Below are 14,332 nucleotides of genomic sequence, written 5' to 3'. Positions count from 1 at the left end.
TACACATTTTACTGTATTCACTTTAAGTGTCTCCCCTTAAGTTGGCCTACAGTACATTAGCCTGTATGCCCAGCCCATGATACATTGCCTTAGCTAAACCTTGAGCTAACTTATCCATTAGCTAGTAGCCTATCTAGTTAACTATATATTGTTAGTATCTTTTAGCTAATTAGCTATAAACTCGAGGCACTGGCAGTTTAGTAATTTGATCATCACCAGTCACCTTCAAAATAAGCCAAGAAAAGCCGGCATCACATGGCACAGTAAAGTGGGAGGTGCTGCTATCTGTCTGTCTGAAGGGACTGCCGATGTCCGCACCGCTGTGCAGGAGACGTGGAGGGAGGGAGGGAGAGCATCGGAACTTCACATTCTAATCTCCCGATCTGATATTTAAATGTTGTATTCAATCAATATATTGTTGGAAAGGGAAACTGTGCGCGAACAGCAGTAGATATATATTCATTTATAAAGATTTTAAAAAGGGGGGGGGAAAGGGCACTTTCTCTGGAGGAAGAAAAAGGGCAGGGGCTCAAGCCCACTTTGATGTCTGTGCACGTGCCTGGTCATATAGTATTTCATACCTGTTTTTCATGTATAACTCTTATATTACTATCTGACATCACATACATCGTAGCATTAAAGTTCACAGTTTATTTGTTTAGCGGGTCTGCCCTCACCAAGACTGTAAATACAGCGGTAAGATTTGGAATGAAACCGAGTCCTAACTTTTCCTAACTGCCATTTAGAATCAACGTTAAAAATCCTTAGTGGCATCCTTTTTTTTTGGAAAGCTGTTTGACTTTTGCAACAGTTCCTGTAAATACACAGACCTATACAATCAAATGCAACAGCAACCGTTTTCTAGACACTAGTATATATTATCCTATACAATGTACCTTGAAGTTGTTGACATATCTGACAATATAACATTCCGTTTTTTATTTTGCACAGTTTAAGAGACAATGTTCGACAGCGTTGTAGTGAGGCAGGTGAAGTCTGGACGGATTCAGATTCCCTGTTTGATGTTTTAATAATCCCTACCCCCTGTCGTTGGTTTGGAACAGTAGTAAATGTGGCTGAATTTCCCACATCCAATGAGGATTGGAGGTGGAGTTTCTTCTGAGAGAGAAGGCATCTGTCTGGTGCCTGTTGGAGGAATCATGTTCCTGCTGTCACACAGAGCTGACCTTTGAGCCGAGGGGATGCCAACCTCTACAGCATGTACAGGACACTGAATGTCCAACAGTGCTGGGTCTGTGAGATTGTTGCAAAACTCAATCACATATACCTTTTGGATCATAAAGGTCTGGTTCACGGTATGCATTATAGGCTTTACAAACAAACGTTAAGGCTTGTCTTGCTTTGACACCACTTGAAGCTTGTAAGAAGCTGCCTTAAGAGTATCAGTGCTCAAAAGTGTGGGGAATAAATAGGCTTTGGCATGTGTTCAATGTTCTCGAGGGGATCAGATTACAGGAGAAAGAGTATATATATATATATAGTAGATCCTTCCTTAAAGAAAAAGGGCTTTGAGCAAAAGGTCTCGTGACACTTACCATCTTTTAATAGCCGAACAGTTGCTGCAGCTCTGCAGCTCCTGTTCCACAGCTGAGGATCAACATGTTCTTTAAGAAGCTTCTGGGCAGCCTCGTCACTTCTCACGTTCCTTAGCACTACTGTATGTTGTCCTGGGAATGCTTATTGCTATCTCTCCACCAGCAGTACAAAAAAAATCAATGAAAAAGTATTTTGATTATTAGGGGAGACATTTGCTGTTTGGCCATGTTTCTATTATTTGTCCTTGCCTCAATTCAATATAAAAGAAACATGAATGCTTAATCAGCATTTTCTGACCATGCCATTTGGGTGGCTTCAGGAAAGTTGAACATGGAAGGTAAAAACATGTACTCAATGCAGTATGAAGTTTGTAGAAATGCACATGAAGGTACATGTCTTTCTTCTGTGTCTCCTCCGTCAGTGGTTCGATCCCTCCCAGTTTGGAACATGGTGGTCTGTGATGTCCTGCAGTGTGAACCTGGCAGGAAGTCTGGGTCCCATCCTGGTCACAGTGCTGCTGCAGTACTACGACTGGAGGACCATCGTCACCATGTCGGGCATCGTGTGTGCCAGCTTCTCCTTCGTGTGCGTGCTGTTCGTAAAGAACGAGCCGAAGGATGTGGGCCTGCCCAGCATCCAGGCTGCAGCCAAGAAAGGAGCAAAGGCTGGAGGTGAGTCAAGAGCAGGAGCACTGAGGGGAGAGGGGAAGACAGTTCCTCTACACGTTTCATCTGAGGCATTCAACCCTCCTCTCTGGTCTGTCCCAACAACACTTTGTTATATGTGTATGTGTGTATATATATATGGGAATATGTGTGGATACAATGTCCACATCATCTACGGGTAAGTAGGACTGACAGTAGTGTTGCATAACAATCAGGAGTACACTCGTACAATCAGCAGTTAAAGAAGACTATACGATGATGCTAAAGACTTATCATTTCTTTAGGGAAAAAACAATTATCAATATAATTATTGAATGCAAATGTTAGTTAGTTGATCACATTCCATGTAATTTAGATTATGCTTTTATCTAAAGTGAAATACATACACTTAAATACCATAGACATCCTACGAGAGCATTTTGGGGTTAAGCGTCTTCGACAAGGGATCGAACCACTGACCCTCTGATTGGTAGATGCCCATTAACCCTAACCCTGAGCCACAGCTGATTGACAGACATTGACATTACGGGAGTACACATGTGATGGACTCAAACCAACTGCACAGTTCCAACGTTCACCTCTAACCTGTTAGCACTATCATGTGGACATAATGCTCTACATTCCACCTGCCTGTGGATCAGTCAAGAGTCGATACCCGTTCTATACCAACTGCTCTCTAATTTCTCAAAAGTATGTATTTGTGTTTTTACATAATACTTGCCCTTGCCATTTCATGTTTAGAGATTGTTGCAGAAGGCTGCACCCTGTAACCACATGTTGGCACATAACGCTGTGAACCAGACTGCAGTTTAATTTGAGCCTGAAGCAATATTTCAATGCAAGGTGATAATGATCTCTGAGTAAACTGAGACTCTTAATTTGCTTAATTTTCAGTCAGACTGAGCCAAGAGTGATACAACGTTGAGACACAAAGATGTGTGCAGAGATCTGATGTAAGAACCACAGAACTCCATTGGTGAAAGTTCTCATATCAAGCTTCTGGAAGAAATTATGGAATTGGCATTTTCAACTATGAATATAGTGAACAGAAAGTCGCCTGGCCCACCCAGTAAAAGTGGTCTAGAACTGCCACTGTATGGCATGGGCATTATCTCTGATGTAAAGTATAAGCAGTCAGATAGCATCTTCACAATGTAACAGGAGGACACACTCAAGGTTCAAGGTTCTTTATTTTGTCATACGAACACAGCTACATTGTAGTTATGCCGATGAACATTTTAGGTCACAGGCTTCTCCAACAGTGCAACACAATAACACAGATAAACAGAAACATATATTGCAAGTAAATAGTAAAAACAAAAATAGTTTAAAAAAGTGAAATAAGAGTCTATTATGCAAGTTTTGGGATTATTTATTAGAGAAATAGATAAATAATTACTAAGTAACAGATAAATGTTATGGATGTTGTTTCAACAGTCCAGGTGTTTAACAGTCTTATTGCCTGTGGGATGAAGCTGTCCCTGAGTCTGGTGGTTTTAGTCCGGATGCTGCGGTACCGCCTGCCAGACGGCAGCAGACAGAACAGTTTGTGGCTGGGGTGATGGGGGTCTTTTATAATCCGGAGGGCTTTCTTCCTGAACCGCTGGGAGTAAAGGTCCTCCATGGATGGCAGCTCCGTCCTGGTGATGTTCTGTGCAGTTTTCACCACCCTCTGTAAAGCCTTATGTTTGAGGGCGTTGCAGCTGCCGTACCACGCCATGATGCAGCCAGTCAGGATCCTCTCTATGGTGCACCTGTAGAAGGTCAGGATCCTCTCTATGGTGCACCTGTAAGGCAAGGCAAGTTTATTTATATAGCACCTTTCAGCACCAGGCAATTCAAGGTGCTTTACAGAAATGAAAGACATTCAGACAAAGGCATTTAAAAACAGTAAAAGATAATAAAAGAAACATTAAAAGAAAAACAAAAAATGAAAGACATTAAGAGTCATTAAAAAGAAAAGCTAATAAAATAAACATTAAAAGATAAAAGTTACAGTGCAGTCTAAGATATGAATAGTTCAATTATTTCGGTTCTTGATTTTTAATTTATTCACAGAACCTCTCTTTGGAAATCCGAACATTTCCGTCCCGATTGTTAATTTAGACTGATTGTTTTCACCATGTTTTGCTCGCATGACATCCACAATCGGACCCTCAGGAGGGTGTACTAGCCCCCTACTCTGCTTTGCGTTCCATAACAAAGTCTTTAAGTGTTACCTGAACACCCCGTGTTACCAAAACACTATTTTTCACCCGTCGGTGCTGTGATACTTGTTCCTCAGTACAACTCACCTAAAAACTGATCGTAAACCCTGGCTACGATGGATATCCCAAATATCCTACTTTCGAGCAGTCCCTCTCATAAATGTCATGGAGTTTAATTACGTTTAAATTTAAAACATTAAAAGAAAAAAGAAAAGTTGCAGTGCAGACTAAGATATGAATAGTTCAATTAAAAGCAGCGCCAAAAAGAAAAGTCTTCAGCCTGGATTTCAAAGTAGTCAGAGTTGCAGCTGACCTGCAGGTTTCTGGGAGTTTGTTCCAGATATTTGGAGCATAGTAACTGAACGCTGCTTCTCCATGTTTAGTTCTGACTCTGGGGACAGAAAGCTGACCAGTCCCTGAAGACCTGAGAGATCTGGATGGTTCATAATTTAGCAGGAGGTCAGAAATGTAATTTGGGCCTAAACCATTCAGTGCTTTATAAACCAGCAGCAGTATTTTGAAATCTATTCTTTGACACACAGGAAGCCAGTGTAAAGACTTCAGAACTGGAGTGATGTGATCCACTTTCTTAGTGTTAGTGAGGACTCGAGCAGCGGCGTTCTGAATCAGCTGCAGCTTTCTAATATATTTTTTTAGTGAGACCTGTGAAGACACCATTGCAGTAGTCGAGTCTACTGAAGATAAAAGCATGGACAAGTTTTTCCAAATCCTGCTGTGACATTAGTCTTTTAATCCTAGATATATTCTTTAGGTGATAGTAGGATGATTTAGTAACTGTTTTAATGTGACTGTTGAAACTCAGGTCAGAGTCCATGACTACACCTAGATTTCTGGCTTTATCTGTTGGTTTGAACATTGCAGACTGAAGCTCAGCGCTCACTTTTATACGTTCTGACTTTGCTCCAAAAACCATTACCTCAGTTTTGTCTTTGTTTAATTGGAGAAAGTTCTGACACATCCAGTCATTTATTTGTTCAATGCACTTACTCAGTGTTTGAATTGGAGCATAGTCTCCTGGTGAAATTGTTACGTAGATTTGTGTGTCATCTGCATAACTATGGTAACTTGTTTTGTTGTTTTTCATTATCTGAGCCAGTGATAGCATGTAGATGTTAAAGAGAAGAGGCCCCAAGATGGAGCCTTGAGGAACCCCACATGTCATATTTGTCAACTCAGATGTGTATGTACCTATAGAAACAAAGTTGTTTCTGTCCTTCAGGTAGGATTCAAACCAATTTAGAACTGTTTCCGAAAGTCCCACCCAGTGTAGAAGGTCAGGATACTCTCTATGGTGCACCTGGGTCAGGATACTCTTTATGGTGCACCTGTAGAAGGTAGGGCTGTGGCGATACACTAATCTCACGATACGATACACACGATATTCAGCCAACTATACGATATATATCACGATATTCAGCCAACGATACGATTCGATACACTTATATCATTTTCTGAAAGATTTTAAAGGGACAGTGTGATTTTGGTGACATCTTGTGAGTGTTCCATTGACTTGGATTGAACTAATTCAACTGAAAACTGAAAGCATCAATTATACAATATATGGCTCTGACAGAGAGTCTACAGCTTGCAAATGCTGGACAAAATGAATCAAAAGATGTGGTGAGAACATTTCTTTCATTTATTGAAACAGTGCAAACTGTAGCTTACAAGCCTTTGAAACGTAAGTACATAAAGTGCAGTATCACAATCGACAATGGAGAATGAAAGGTGCAGCAGGTGGCGGAACACGGGGGATTTGAATGGGACTTGTTAGAAATTAAAATCAATGTTTTGATGGCATAAAGTACCTTAAACATACAGTCAGTTTAAATGCTGTTTTATACTGAAAAACCAGAAGTTCTTGTGCACAACCAGTTGTTAAGCTTTTATTCTGAAAATCCTTCATCTCCGGTTAGCATTTAGCATGTGGCTAATATACCATTTACTATAGAGGTGAATTTAGTAGCGATATGACACGGAGTGTTGCACACCGAAACCTACTGATTTCAACACTACAACTATAGACGTCGAGATATTATTATTGCTGAATATTAAATGAAGGTACAGTTTATTTGAATACGTTTGTTTACAGACGTGGGTAGCATGAGACAACATCCGGAAAAGATACCAGCCGTCTGGTATTTTTGGAGTATTGATTACAGCGTTTAAAATGTATTAAATGAAAAGTTATGAAAGAGATAAGGAGGAGAAAAGGCGTGTTTAGTTATATATTTAATGTGCAATGTCTGAATCCTCTGTAATGCGCAACAACGAACATTGGAGACGTGGAGGGCCGGCCCCCAGCAGCGCCAACCGGCCCACAGGGAGGAGCCAGCAGAGGATATTTAACAGCTGGAAAGGTGGAGCTCGCTCTCTTCCCTTCGCTCACGAGAGCCAGAACACAGCTGTTTTTCTGACTGAACCATCTTCTGCTTGTAACATTACCGCGCTTTTTATTAATTAAAGTATACATTTGAACATTCTCAGAGACTCAATTAGTCTCCTTTTTAAAGCTTCTCTCCTGGACGCGAGAATAACGAACACAGTTATCAGACTTAATGTATCGATACCCGCGGCTGAAATATCGATACTTTCTCGGAAAACTAAATATCGATATATATCGCAGGATCGATTAAATTGCACAGCCCTAGTAGAAGGTCAGGATACTCTCTACGGTGCACCTGTAGAAGGTCAGGATCCTCTCTATGGAGCACCTGTAGAAGGTCAGGATGCTCTCTATGGAGCACCTGTAGAAGGTCAGGATCCTCTCTATGGTGCACCTGTAGAAGGTCAGGATGCTCTCTATGGAGCACCTGTAGAAGGTCAGGATCCTCTCTATGGTGCACCTGTAGAAGTTGCAGAGTATCCTGGAGTCCAGGTTGAACCTCCTCAGCCTGCGGATGAAGAAGAGCCGCTGTCGAGCTTTCTTGGTGATGGTGGTGGTGTGAAGAGTCCATGTCAGGTCCTCAGTGATGTGGACCCAGAGGAACCTGAAGCTGCTGACTCTCTCCACCATAGTCCCATTGATGGCGATGGGGGCGTGTCCCTCTCCCTGCTGCTTCCTGTAGTCCACAATCAGCTCCTTTGTTTGGCTGACGTTGGGATGGAGGTTGTTATCCTGGCACCAAGATGTCAGGTTTTCGACCTCCTCTCTGTACGCCGTCTCGTCGCCGTCTGAGATCTGGTTGATGACGGTCGTGTCGTCAGCAAACTTCACGATGGTGTTGGAGCTGTGTGTGGTCACGCAGTCGTGAGTGAACAGGGAGTATAGGAGAGGGCTGAGCACGCAGCCTTGAGGGGCTCCAGTGTTGAGGATCAGGGTGGAGGATGTGATGTTCCCCACCCGCACTGCCTGGGGTCTGCCCGTCAGGAAGTTCAGGATCCAGTCACAGAGGGCGCTGTTGAGCCCGAGGTCTCTAAGCTGATGACCAGCTTGGAGGGCACAATGGTGTTGAAAGCTGAACTGTAATCAATGAACAGCATTCTCACATATGTGTTCCTCTGGTCCAGGTGTGAGAGGGCAGTGTGGATGGTGAGGGCTATGTCGTCTGTGGACCTGTTTGCTCTGTAGGCAAACTGCAGGGGGTCCAGAGTCAGGCAGGGAGGAGGTGATGAAGGTTTTGACTAACCGCTCAAAGCACTTCATGATGATGGAGGTGAGTGCTACTGGGCGGTAGTCGTTGAAGCTGGTGATTTTTGTCTTTTTGGGGACAGGAACAAAAGCATGTGGGGACTACAGACTGCAGCAGGGACCTGTTAAAGATGTCTGTGAACACCTCTGCCAGCTGAACTTCACACACCCTGAGAACACGGCAGGGATGCCATCAGGTCCAGGAGCCTTGTGTGGGTTAACCCTTTTAAAGGATTTGCTCACATCTGCCCTGTTTAAAAGAAAAGGGCAGGGCTCCTGGTCCTTCTGTGCCTCCACAGCCTGGCTGCTCTCAAAACGTGCAAAAAAACTGTTCAGCTCATCTGGGAGAGATGCACACGCAGACACTCCCGCAGCACCCCCCGCTGCTCCTTTGTAGTCTGTCATTGTTCTTAGTCCCGCCCACATGTTCCGGGTGTTACAGCCTTTGAAGTCAGATTCCACCTTGTCTTTGTACTGTCTCTTTGCACTGCTGATAGCTCTCCGGAGTTCATACCTAGAATTCCTGAACTCCTCCAAATCTCCAGCTCTGTGTGCGATAGTGCGCGCTTTCAGTTTGCCACGCACCTCGCCGTTTATCCAGGGCTTTTGATTCGGGAATGTTCGCACAGAAACCTTCAGTACCATGTCATCGATGCATTTCCCAATGTAGCAGATGACCGTGTCCGTGTGTGTGTTGATGTTATTGTCCTCAAACCCACTCCAATCCGTAGATTCGAAGCAATCCTGCAGAGCTGAGTCTGACTCCTCACTCCATCGCTGTACTGTCCTTGTTACCGGTCTGTCCCGTTTAAGTTTCTGCCTGTAAGCAGGCAGCAGCAGCAGTGAAATGTGGTCTGATTTGCCGAAGGGAGGGCGAGGGAGAGCCTTATATCCATGTCGAAAAGGGGAATAAACATGGTCCAGTATGTTTCCCCCGCGGCCCGGGCAGCTGATGTTGGTAGTACTTCGGCAGGACCTTCTTCATATTAGCGGTGTTAAAATCCCCGGCCAAAACAAACGCCACCACTGGCCCTGAAGTCTCGGTCTTGTCGATAATTCCAAACAGCTGATCGAGTGCCGTGTTGTCGGCTAACGGCGGCATATACACTGCTGTGATCACAACAGATGAGAATTCTCTCGGCAGCTGAAAAGCCCGGCATGTGATCACGAGGTGCGCTAAATGAGCGGAACAGTCCGAAGAAATAACCCTCACATCTGTGCACCAGTGTTTATTAGTCATTACACACACACCGCCACCTTTACTTTTCCCAGAGTGAACTTTCCTGTCCTGGTGAAAAATAGTGAATCCGTCAGGAACAATGGCGGAGTCCGGGATAGCGGGGTTGAGCCAAGTCTCGGTGAGAATGAACACGTTACAGTTCTTAATGTCCCGTTGAAAAGCAATCCGACCTCTGACTTCATCTAGCTTATTTTCAACGGATTGAACATTAGCCAGAAGAATACTCGGAAGAGGGGGTCGGTTTTCTCGTTTCCTCAGTCTGACCAGCAGCCCAGCACAGGACCCCCGCTTTGTCTTCCTCCTGCGTCCCTCAGGTAGGACGGCAGGCAGCCATTGCGAATCTCCATTGTCTGTAGGTGGGTTATTGTCCACAAAGGTTCTGATGTGAAGAAGTTCCTCTCTGCTATATTGTATAGCAGAGTTGGTGCGGTCGGCTTGCATGTTGCGAACCATGTTAAAAGCAAAGTGATGGCCGTGCAGTAAAGAATGAGTAATTATAATAGTTTTATTAAGCACACACACAAGTGCACTTCCTGTATTACACTCATACTTCCCTTTGCATTGCATATATGTGTCTGTTTGTGTACAGGAAACAGTGAGAGCACTCTGAAGGAGTTCCTCCTCTCCCCCTTCCTGTGGGTGCTGTCTCTGGGCTACCTGGTGGTGTTCGGGGTGAAGACGGCTGCCACTGACTGGGGACTGCTGTTCCTCATTCAGGATAAGGGCCAGACGGTCCTCATGGGTATGTTGTTTTAATTGTCACAGATTTGTATTTCCTCCTGCTGGTGAATGGGGCTGACCCCCGGTGTTCCCCACAGGCAGCACCTACATGAGTGCCCTGGAGGTGGGGGGCTTTGTGGGCAGCCTGGCAGCGGGCTTACTCTCTGACAGAGCTGTGTCTCGGGTGAGTGACAGCCATGAGGTAGATTGGGCAAAAATGATTATTAACCGGAGTACAGTGTTTAAAAAAAGGATCCTCTCTTTGACTTCAGCAAGGCTTGGGCACCCACGGAAACCCGCGCCACGGCCTGCTCCTCTTCATGATGAGCGGGATGTGTGTGTCCATGTACCTGTTCAGAGTCACCATCACGCCTGAAATCCCCCAGGTAACGGCACCTTTAATTAATACTGTGCATGGAATAAACATGTGTGCCCTATTGAAACTTCACCAGAGATTATGGTCTGTCCTCAGGAGGCGCCTCTTTGGGTCCAAGTCATTCATCCCGTCTCTGTCCTCATTGGTGTATCAGAAAAAGAGGTATGTTAAAAAAACTGGTGGAATTTAAGTAAATACATTTACTTAAGTACAAGTTTGACTTTATTTGAGTATTCTCACTTTGTTACTTTATACTTTTATTCCATTAACTTTGGAGGCATATGTTGTTCTTTTTATTCCACTATATTTATTTTACAGCATTAGCTCATTACCTGTTTTTTATTATTCTTACGAAGTATAAATCAATGCAAATGATATGATTTATTATTACAGATCAAGCTACCCAACAGTATACAAAGTACTTTAATTAAACTCACTTTTACCGGAGGCAACATTACAATGATTAACATTGGTTATTGCATCAATAAGTATAATCCCATTATTTATACATGATTTTAAAATTCCCTCTGGAGGGAACACGGGGAACTAAGCCTGTGCAGACCATTGACATGCACAGAAAGGAGAGGGAAACCCCCCAAAACACAAGAGGGTATTAAGTGTGAATACTTTTGTTCTTTAAAATATTTTTTATGCAGTACTTTTACATGTAACAGAGTATTTTTATACTGTAGAATTGTAAGAGATCTGAGTAATTATTCCACCACTGCTCAAAATCACTGAGTGTTATGGGCCTTACAATTTGATGAACTGAATGTTATTAAGGAGGCTGTGGCGCAGTGGACTAGTGTGTTGGGATCAGGGGGTCACAGGTTCAAACCCCACTGCAGTCAGCATGTCGTTGTGACACTTCACCCCAAATGTCCACCGTATTGAGTAAGTAAGTCGCTTTGGATAAAAGCGTCTAACAAGTGACATGTAATGTAATGTTATTAACACATTCAAGAACACTGATCCACGTTTTCTCTTTGTCACACACAGATCTGGATCCTGTTCCTCGGTGCTATGTTTGGATTTTCTTCCTACGGACCAATCGCCTTGTTTGGGGTGATAGCCAGTGAATGTGCTCCTCCGAATTTCTGTGGAACCTCTCACGCTGTTGTGGCTCTGATGGCTAATGGTAGGCTCCAGATTCACACGTGTATCGTCACTGTACTCTAATTGATCCGTCTAAACACACTGTGTTCTGTTGCAGTGGGGGCGTTCATGGCGGGGCTTCCCTTCAGCACTATTGCCAAACATCACAGCTGGGACATGGCCTTCTGGGTAGCCGAGGTGATAATGGCCTCTGCCACCATTGGCTTCTTCCTCGTACGCAACATGCGAACCAAAATGGGACGCATCGCAGAGAAAATGGACTAACGTGTCTTCCTGGAATGAGAGGAAGGTTGTTAACATGTGATGTGACAAACGGCCTACCACTAAAGACGGCTGCTTTTACCTTTTACGCACATTAATACGTCAATTTGAACCAAAATACTGATCGCCATATTTGTTCTGATGAATTGGGTTTACGTAGATGCTCCGGTGGGGTGTAAGTCATTAACTGCTTTAGATAGAATTACTTTACTTAAACTCAATGCCAGGCAGAAACATGTCGTTTCCTACAGACGGCAACATACATGTTGGTGGGTTTTTTGCCAACTAAACTAAACGTATTCTCTGTACTTCGGACACAAAAGGTCTGCCTTATGACTCCTAATGAACTTTAAAGGGTTTAAGTGTTTGTATTTTGGATGCACACTTAATATGAAAGGTTTAACTTCCATTATAAAAATAAAAAGTCAATGTTTTTGATCACCATAATGATCAAAAAATGAAAGCGCCAAGAGGATCCCTGTCGCATATGTACAGATGTTCTTGTCCTGTTCAACCGCATAAAGAAAGTAGATGTGTTCCATTTGGTCATAGAGGCGGAACTCACATAGAGACCTTTCAGCTGAATGGCAGCTGTGCACTCAAAAGGACCTGGACACAGTGTAGTGTAGAGGCCTGTTGGCATCAGGTGGACGCATGCTGCTCATTGCGTACTTGCCTTCAGAGGAGGTCACTTCTCTTGAACTTATTGAATGTTTTCTGATGGGCCGGTATGTTCTAAACTATTGTCTGTCTACGTATTACTAAGTTTACTGATGAGGACGAATCATCATTTCACTGAAATGAAGTCATTGGAGAACATGTTATTTGGTACGCAGTGTAATGCTAGTTGATGCAGAATAACACTCGCCAGCTTTTGTGATGCTTTCAAGTTGTCTCACTGCCACTGTAGCTCTGTACAGATATAATAAAATATTAACTTCCTCATCCAAAAAATCTGAGTGTTGTCAACTCAACAATTACTGTGATTTTACAATAAATATGTTGTACAGTAAATGTCTAATCTGTTCGGTTTTTCTTCTGTAACCTGGCAAAACACATGAATACACCTTCAATAAGCTGCTATTCCAACCCTATGGCAATTGTTTTAATACTTTATATATTAAGACAGTAAGTGTGCCTTTGTGTTCCTCTGGCTGTGAAAGCATCCGTCTTTATGCTGATTCTACGTGATAGATTTGTAATCCAGTGACACTTCTGCAGCGGGAGTTGCAGAAATCATGTGGGCATCTTACAGTTCCATTGTTCCTAAGGTTCGTCTTTCTCTCCCGCCTGCTGCAGCTCAGCAGGGAAACACTCCACTCGTTCTCTTCCACCTGTGGGGACTGGCACCCTCTCTTTGTCTAACTCACACTCAGTCAGAATACCTGGGTTTTGTGACAGTTGCTCCATTTTATACTTCAATTCAATGAAAGTTAAATAAATACATATTTGTACAAACACAAGAAGTTAATGTTGGCTTGTAGGAAGATGAAAATAAATTAAAACAAAGATATTTTTTATAAACACAATAAATTAAAGTTAGCATGTAGAAAAAACAATACATTAAAACAAGGATCTTTTTTATAAACATAAGAAACATAAATGTCCCATAAAAGATCAAATGTAAATACTTTGATAAATTGGCCAACAATAGATACAAGAAGATATGACAACATGTACATCAACACAAGATATGAAAGTAAACACGCACATTGATATGAATGCAGATTTACACGGTAGAACCGTTTGGCTGCTGACGGTGAATTCAGTTTGAAACGGTTTCATCCTCAAATCATTTATACTTGAGCATCAGAATACATGTGTCAGGGACTGTGATTTGTGTCTCCCTAAACTTTCATTTCATTTAATTTCAAACCTTTATTTATACAGACAAATCCCATTGAGATCATTGATCTCTTTTCCAAGGGAGACCTGCTCAAGTAGTTCCACATGAAACATAAAAGCATAAACGGAACAACAAAAGGACATCATACAGCATCATTTACATAATTATCCACATAAACAGGTACCAATAGCTTCCGATTGAGTAGCATCCAACCGAGCTTTAAAAACATTTAGTGGCACCAGATTGCTCAGGTTCCATTTAAATTGCAGACTGTTCCAAGACAGAGGAGCTGCGCATCTAAAAACTGTCTTCATTTCATTTCAAACCTTTATTTCTACAGATAAATCCCATTGAGATCATTGATCTCTTTTTCAAGGGAGACCTGCTCAAGTAGTTCCACATGAAACATAAACACATAAATAGAACAACAACAAAAAGCTGTCTTCCCTAAGACAGTCCTAGCAGTTGGCACATTTAATAAAACCACAGCATGCGATCTCAGGCAGTAGCCACTTACAATTCTCCGTGAGATCAGGGAGCAGATGTAAGATGGAAGTTTCCCTAACATGGCTTTGTATATAAAAAGGTCACAGAGCCTTTTCCTGGCCTCAAGCGAGAAACAGGACTTGTTTCTGAAAAAGAAACCTAGCCTAACCCTCAGCTTTTTAAGCAGGTTATTGACCTGAAGTTTA

The 14,332-nt window shown here is 42.8% G+C and overlaps 1 protein-coding gene across 3 annotated transcripts in view; it reads left to right on the top strand.

The window, feature by feature from the left end:
• LOC117458860 (glucose-6-phosphate exchanger SLC37A4-like) overlaps nucleotides 1-12,808 on the top strand; it is a 40,419-nt gene extending 27,611 nt beyond the window's left edge. For all 3 annotated transcript variants that reach the window (XM_071205473.1, XM_034099555.1, XM_034099556.1), the window contains exons 4-10: nucleotides 1,979-2,228; nucleotides 9,911-10,063; nucleotides 10,140-10,225; nucleotides 10,314-10,427; nucleotides 10,514-10,579; nucleotides 11,417-11,555; nucleotides 11,631-12,808. In XM_071205473.1, the coding sequence (XP_071061574.1) occupies nucleotides 1,979-2,228; nucleotides 9,911-10,063; nucleotides 10,140-10,225; nucleotides 10,314-10,427; nucleotides 10,514-10,579; nucleotides 11,417-11,555; nucleotides 11,631-11,797 (975 nt within the window). In that variant the 3' untranslated portion in view covers nucleotides 11,798-12,808. The remainder of the gene's footprint in view (nucleotides 1-1,978; nucleotides 2,229-9,910; nucleotides 10,064-10,139; nucleotides 10,226-10,313; nucleotides 10,428-10,513; nucleotides 10,580-11,416; nucleotides 11,556-11,630) is intronic.
• Nucleotides 12,809-14,332: the final 1,524 nt, after the last annotated feature.

The sequence above is a fragment of the Pseudochaenichthys georgianus genome, chromosome 14, assembly GCF_902827115.2.
Source record: "Pseudochaenichthys georgianus chromosome 14, fPseGeo1.2, whole genome shotgun sequence".
In the NCBI taxonomy this organism is placed as follows: Eukaryota; Metazoa; Chordata; class Actinopteri; order Perciformes; family Channichthyidae; genus Pseudochaenichthys; species Pseudochaenichthys georgianus.
The sequence above is the reverse complement of the archived record's forward strand: the minus strand, read 5'-3'. Positions and strand labels throughout refer to the sequence as shown.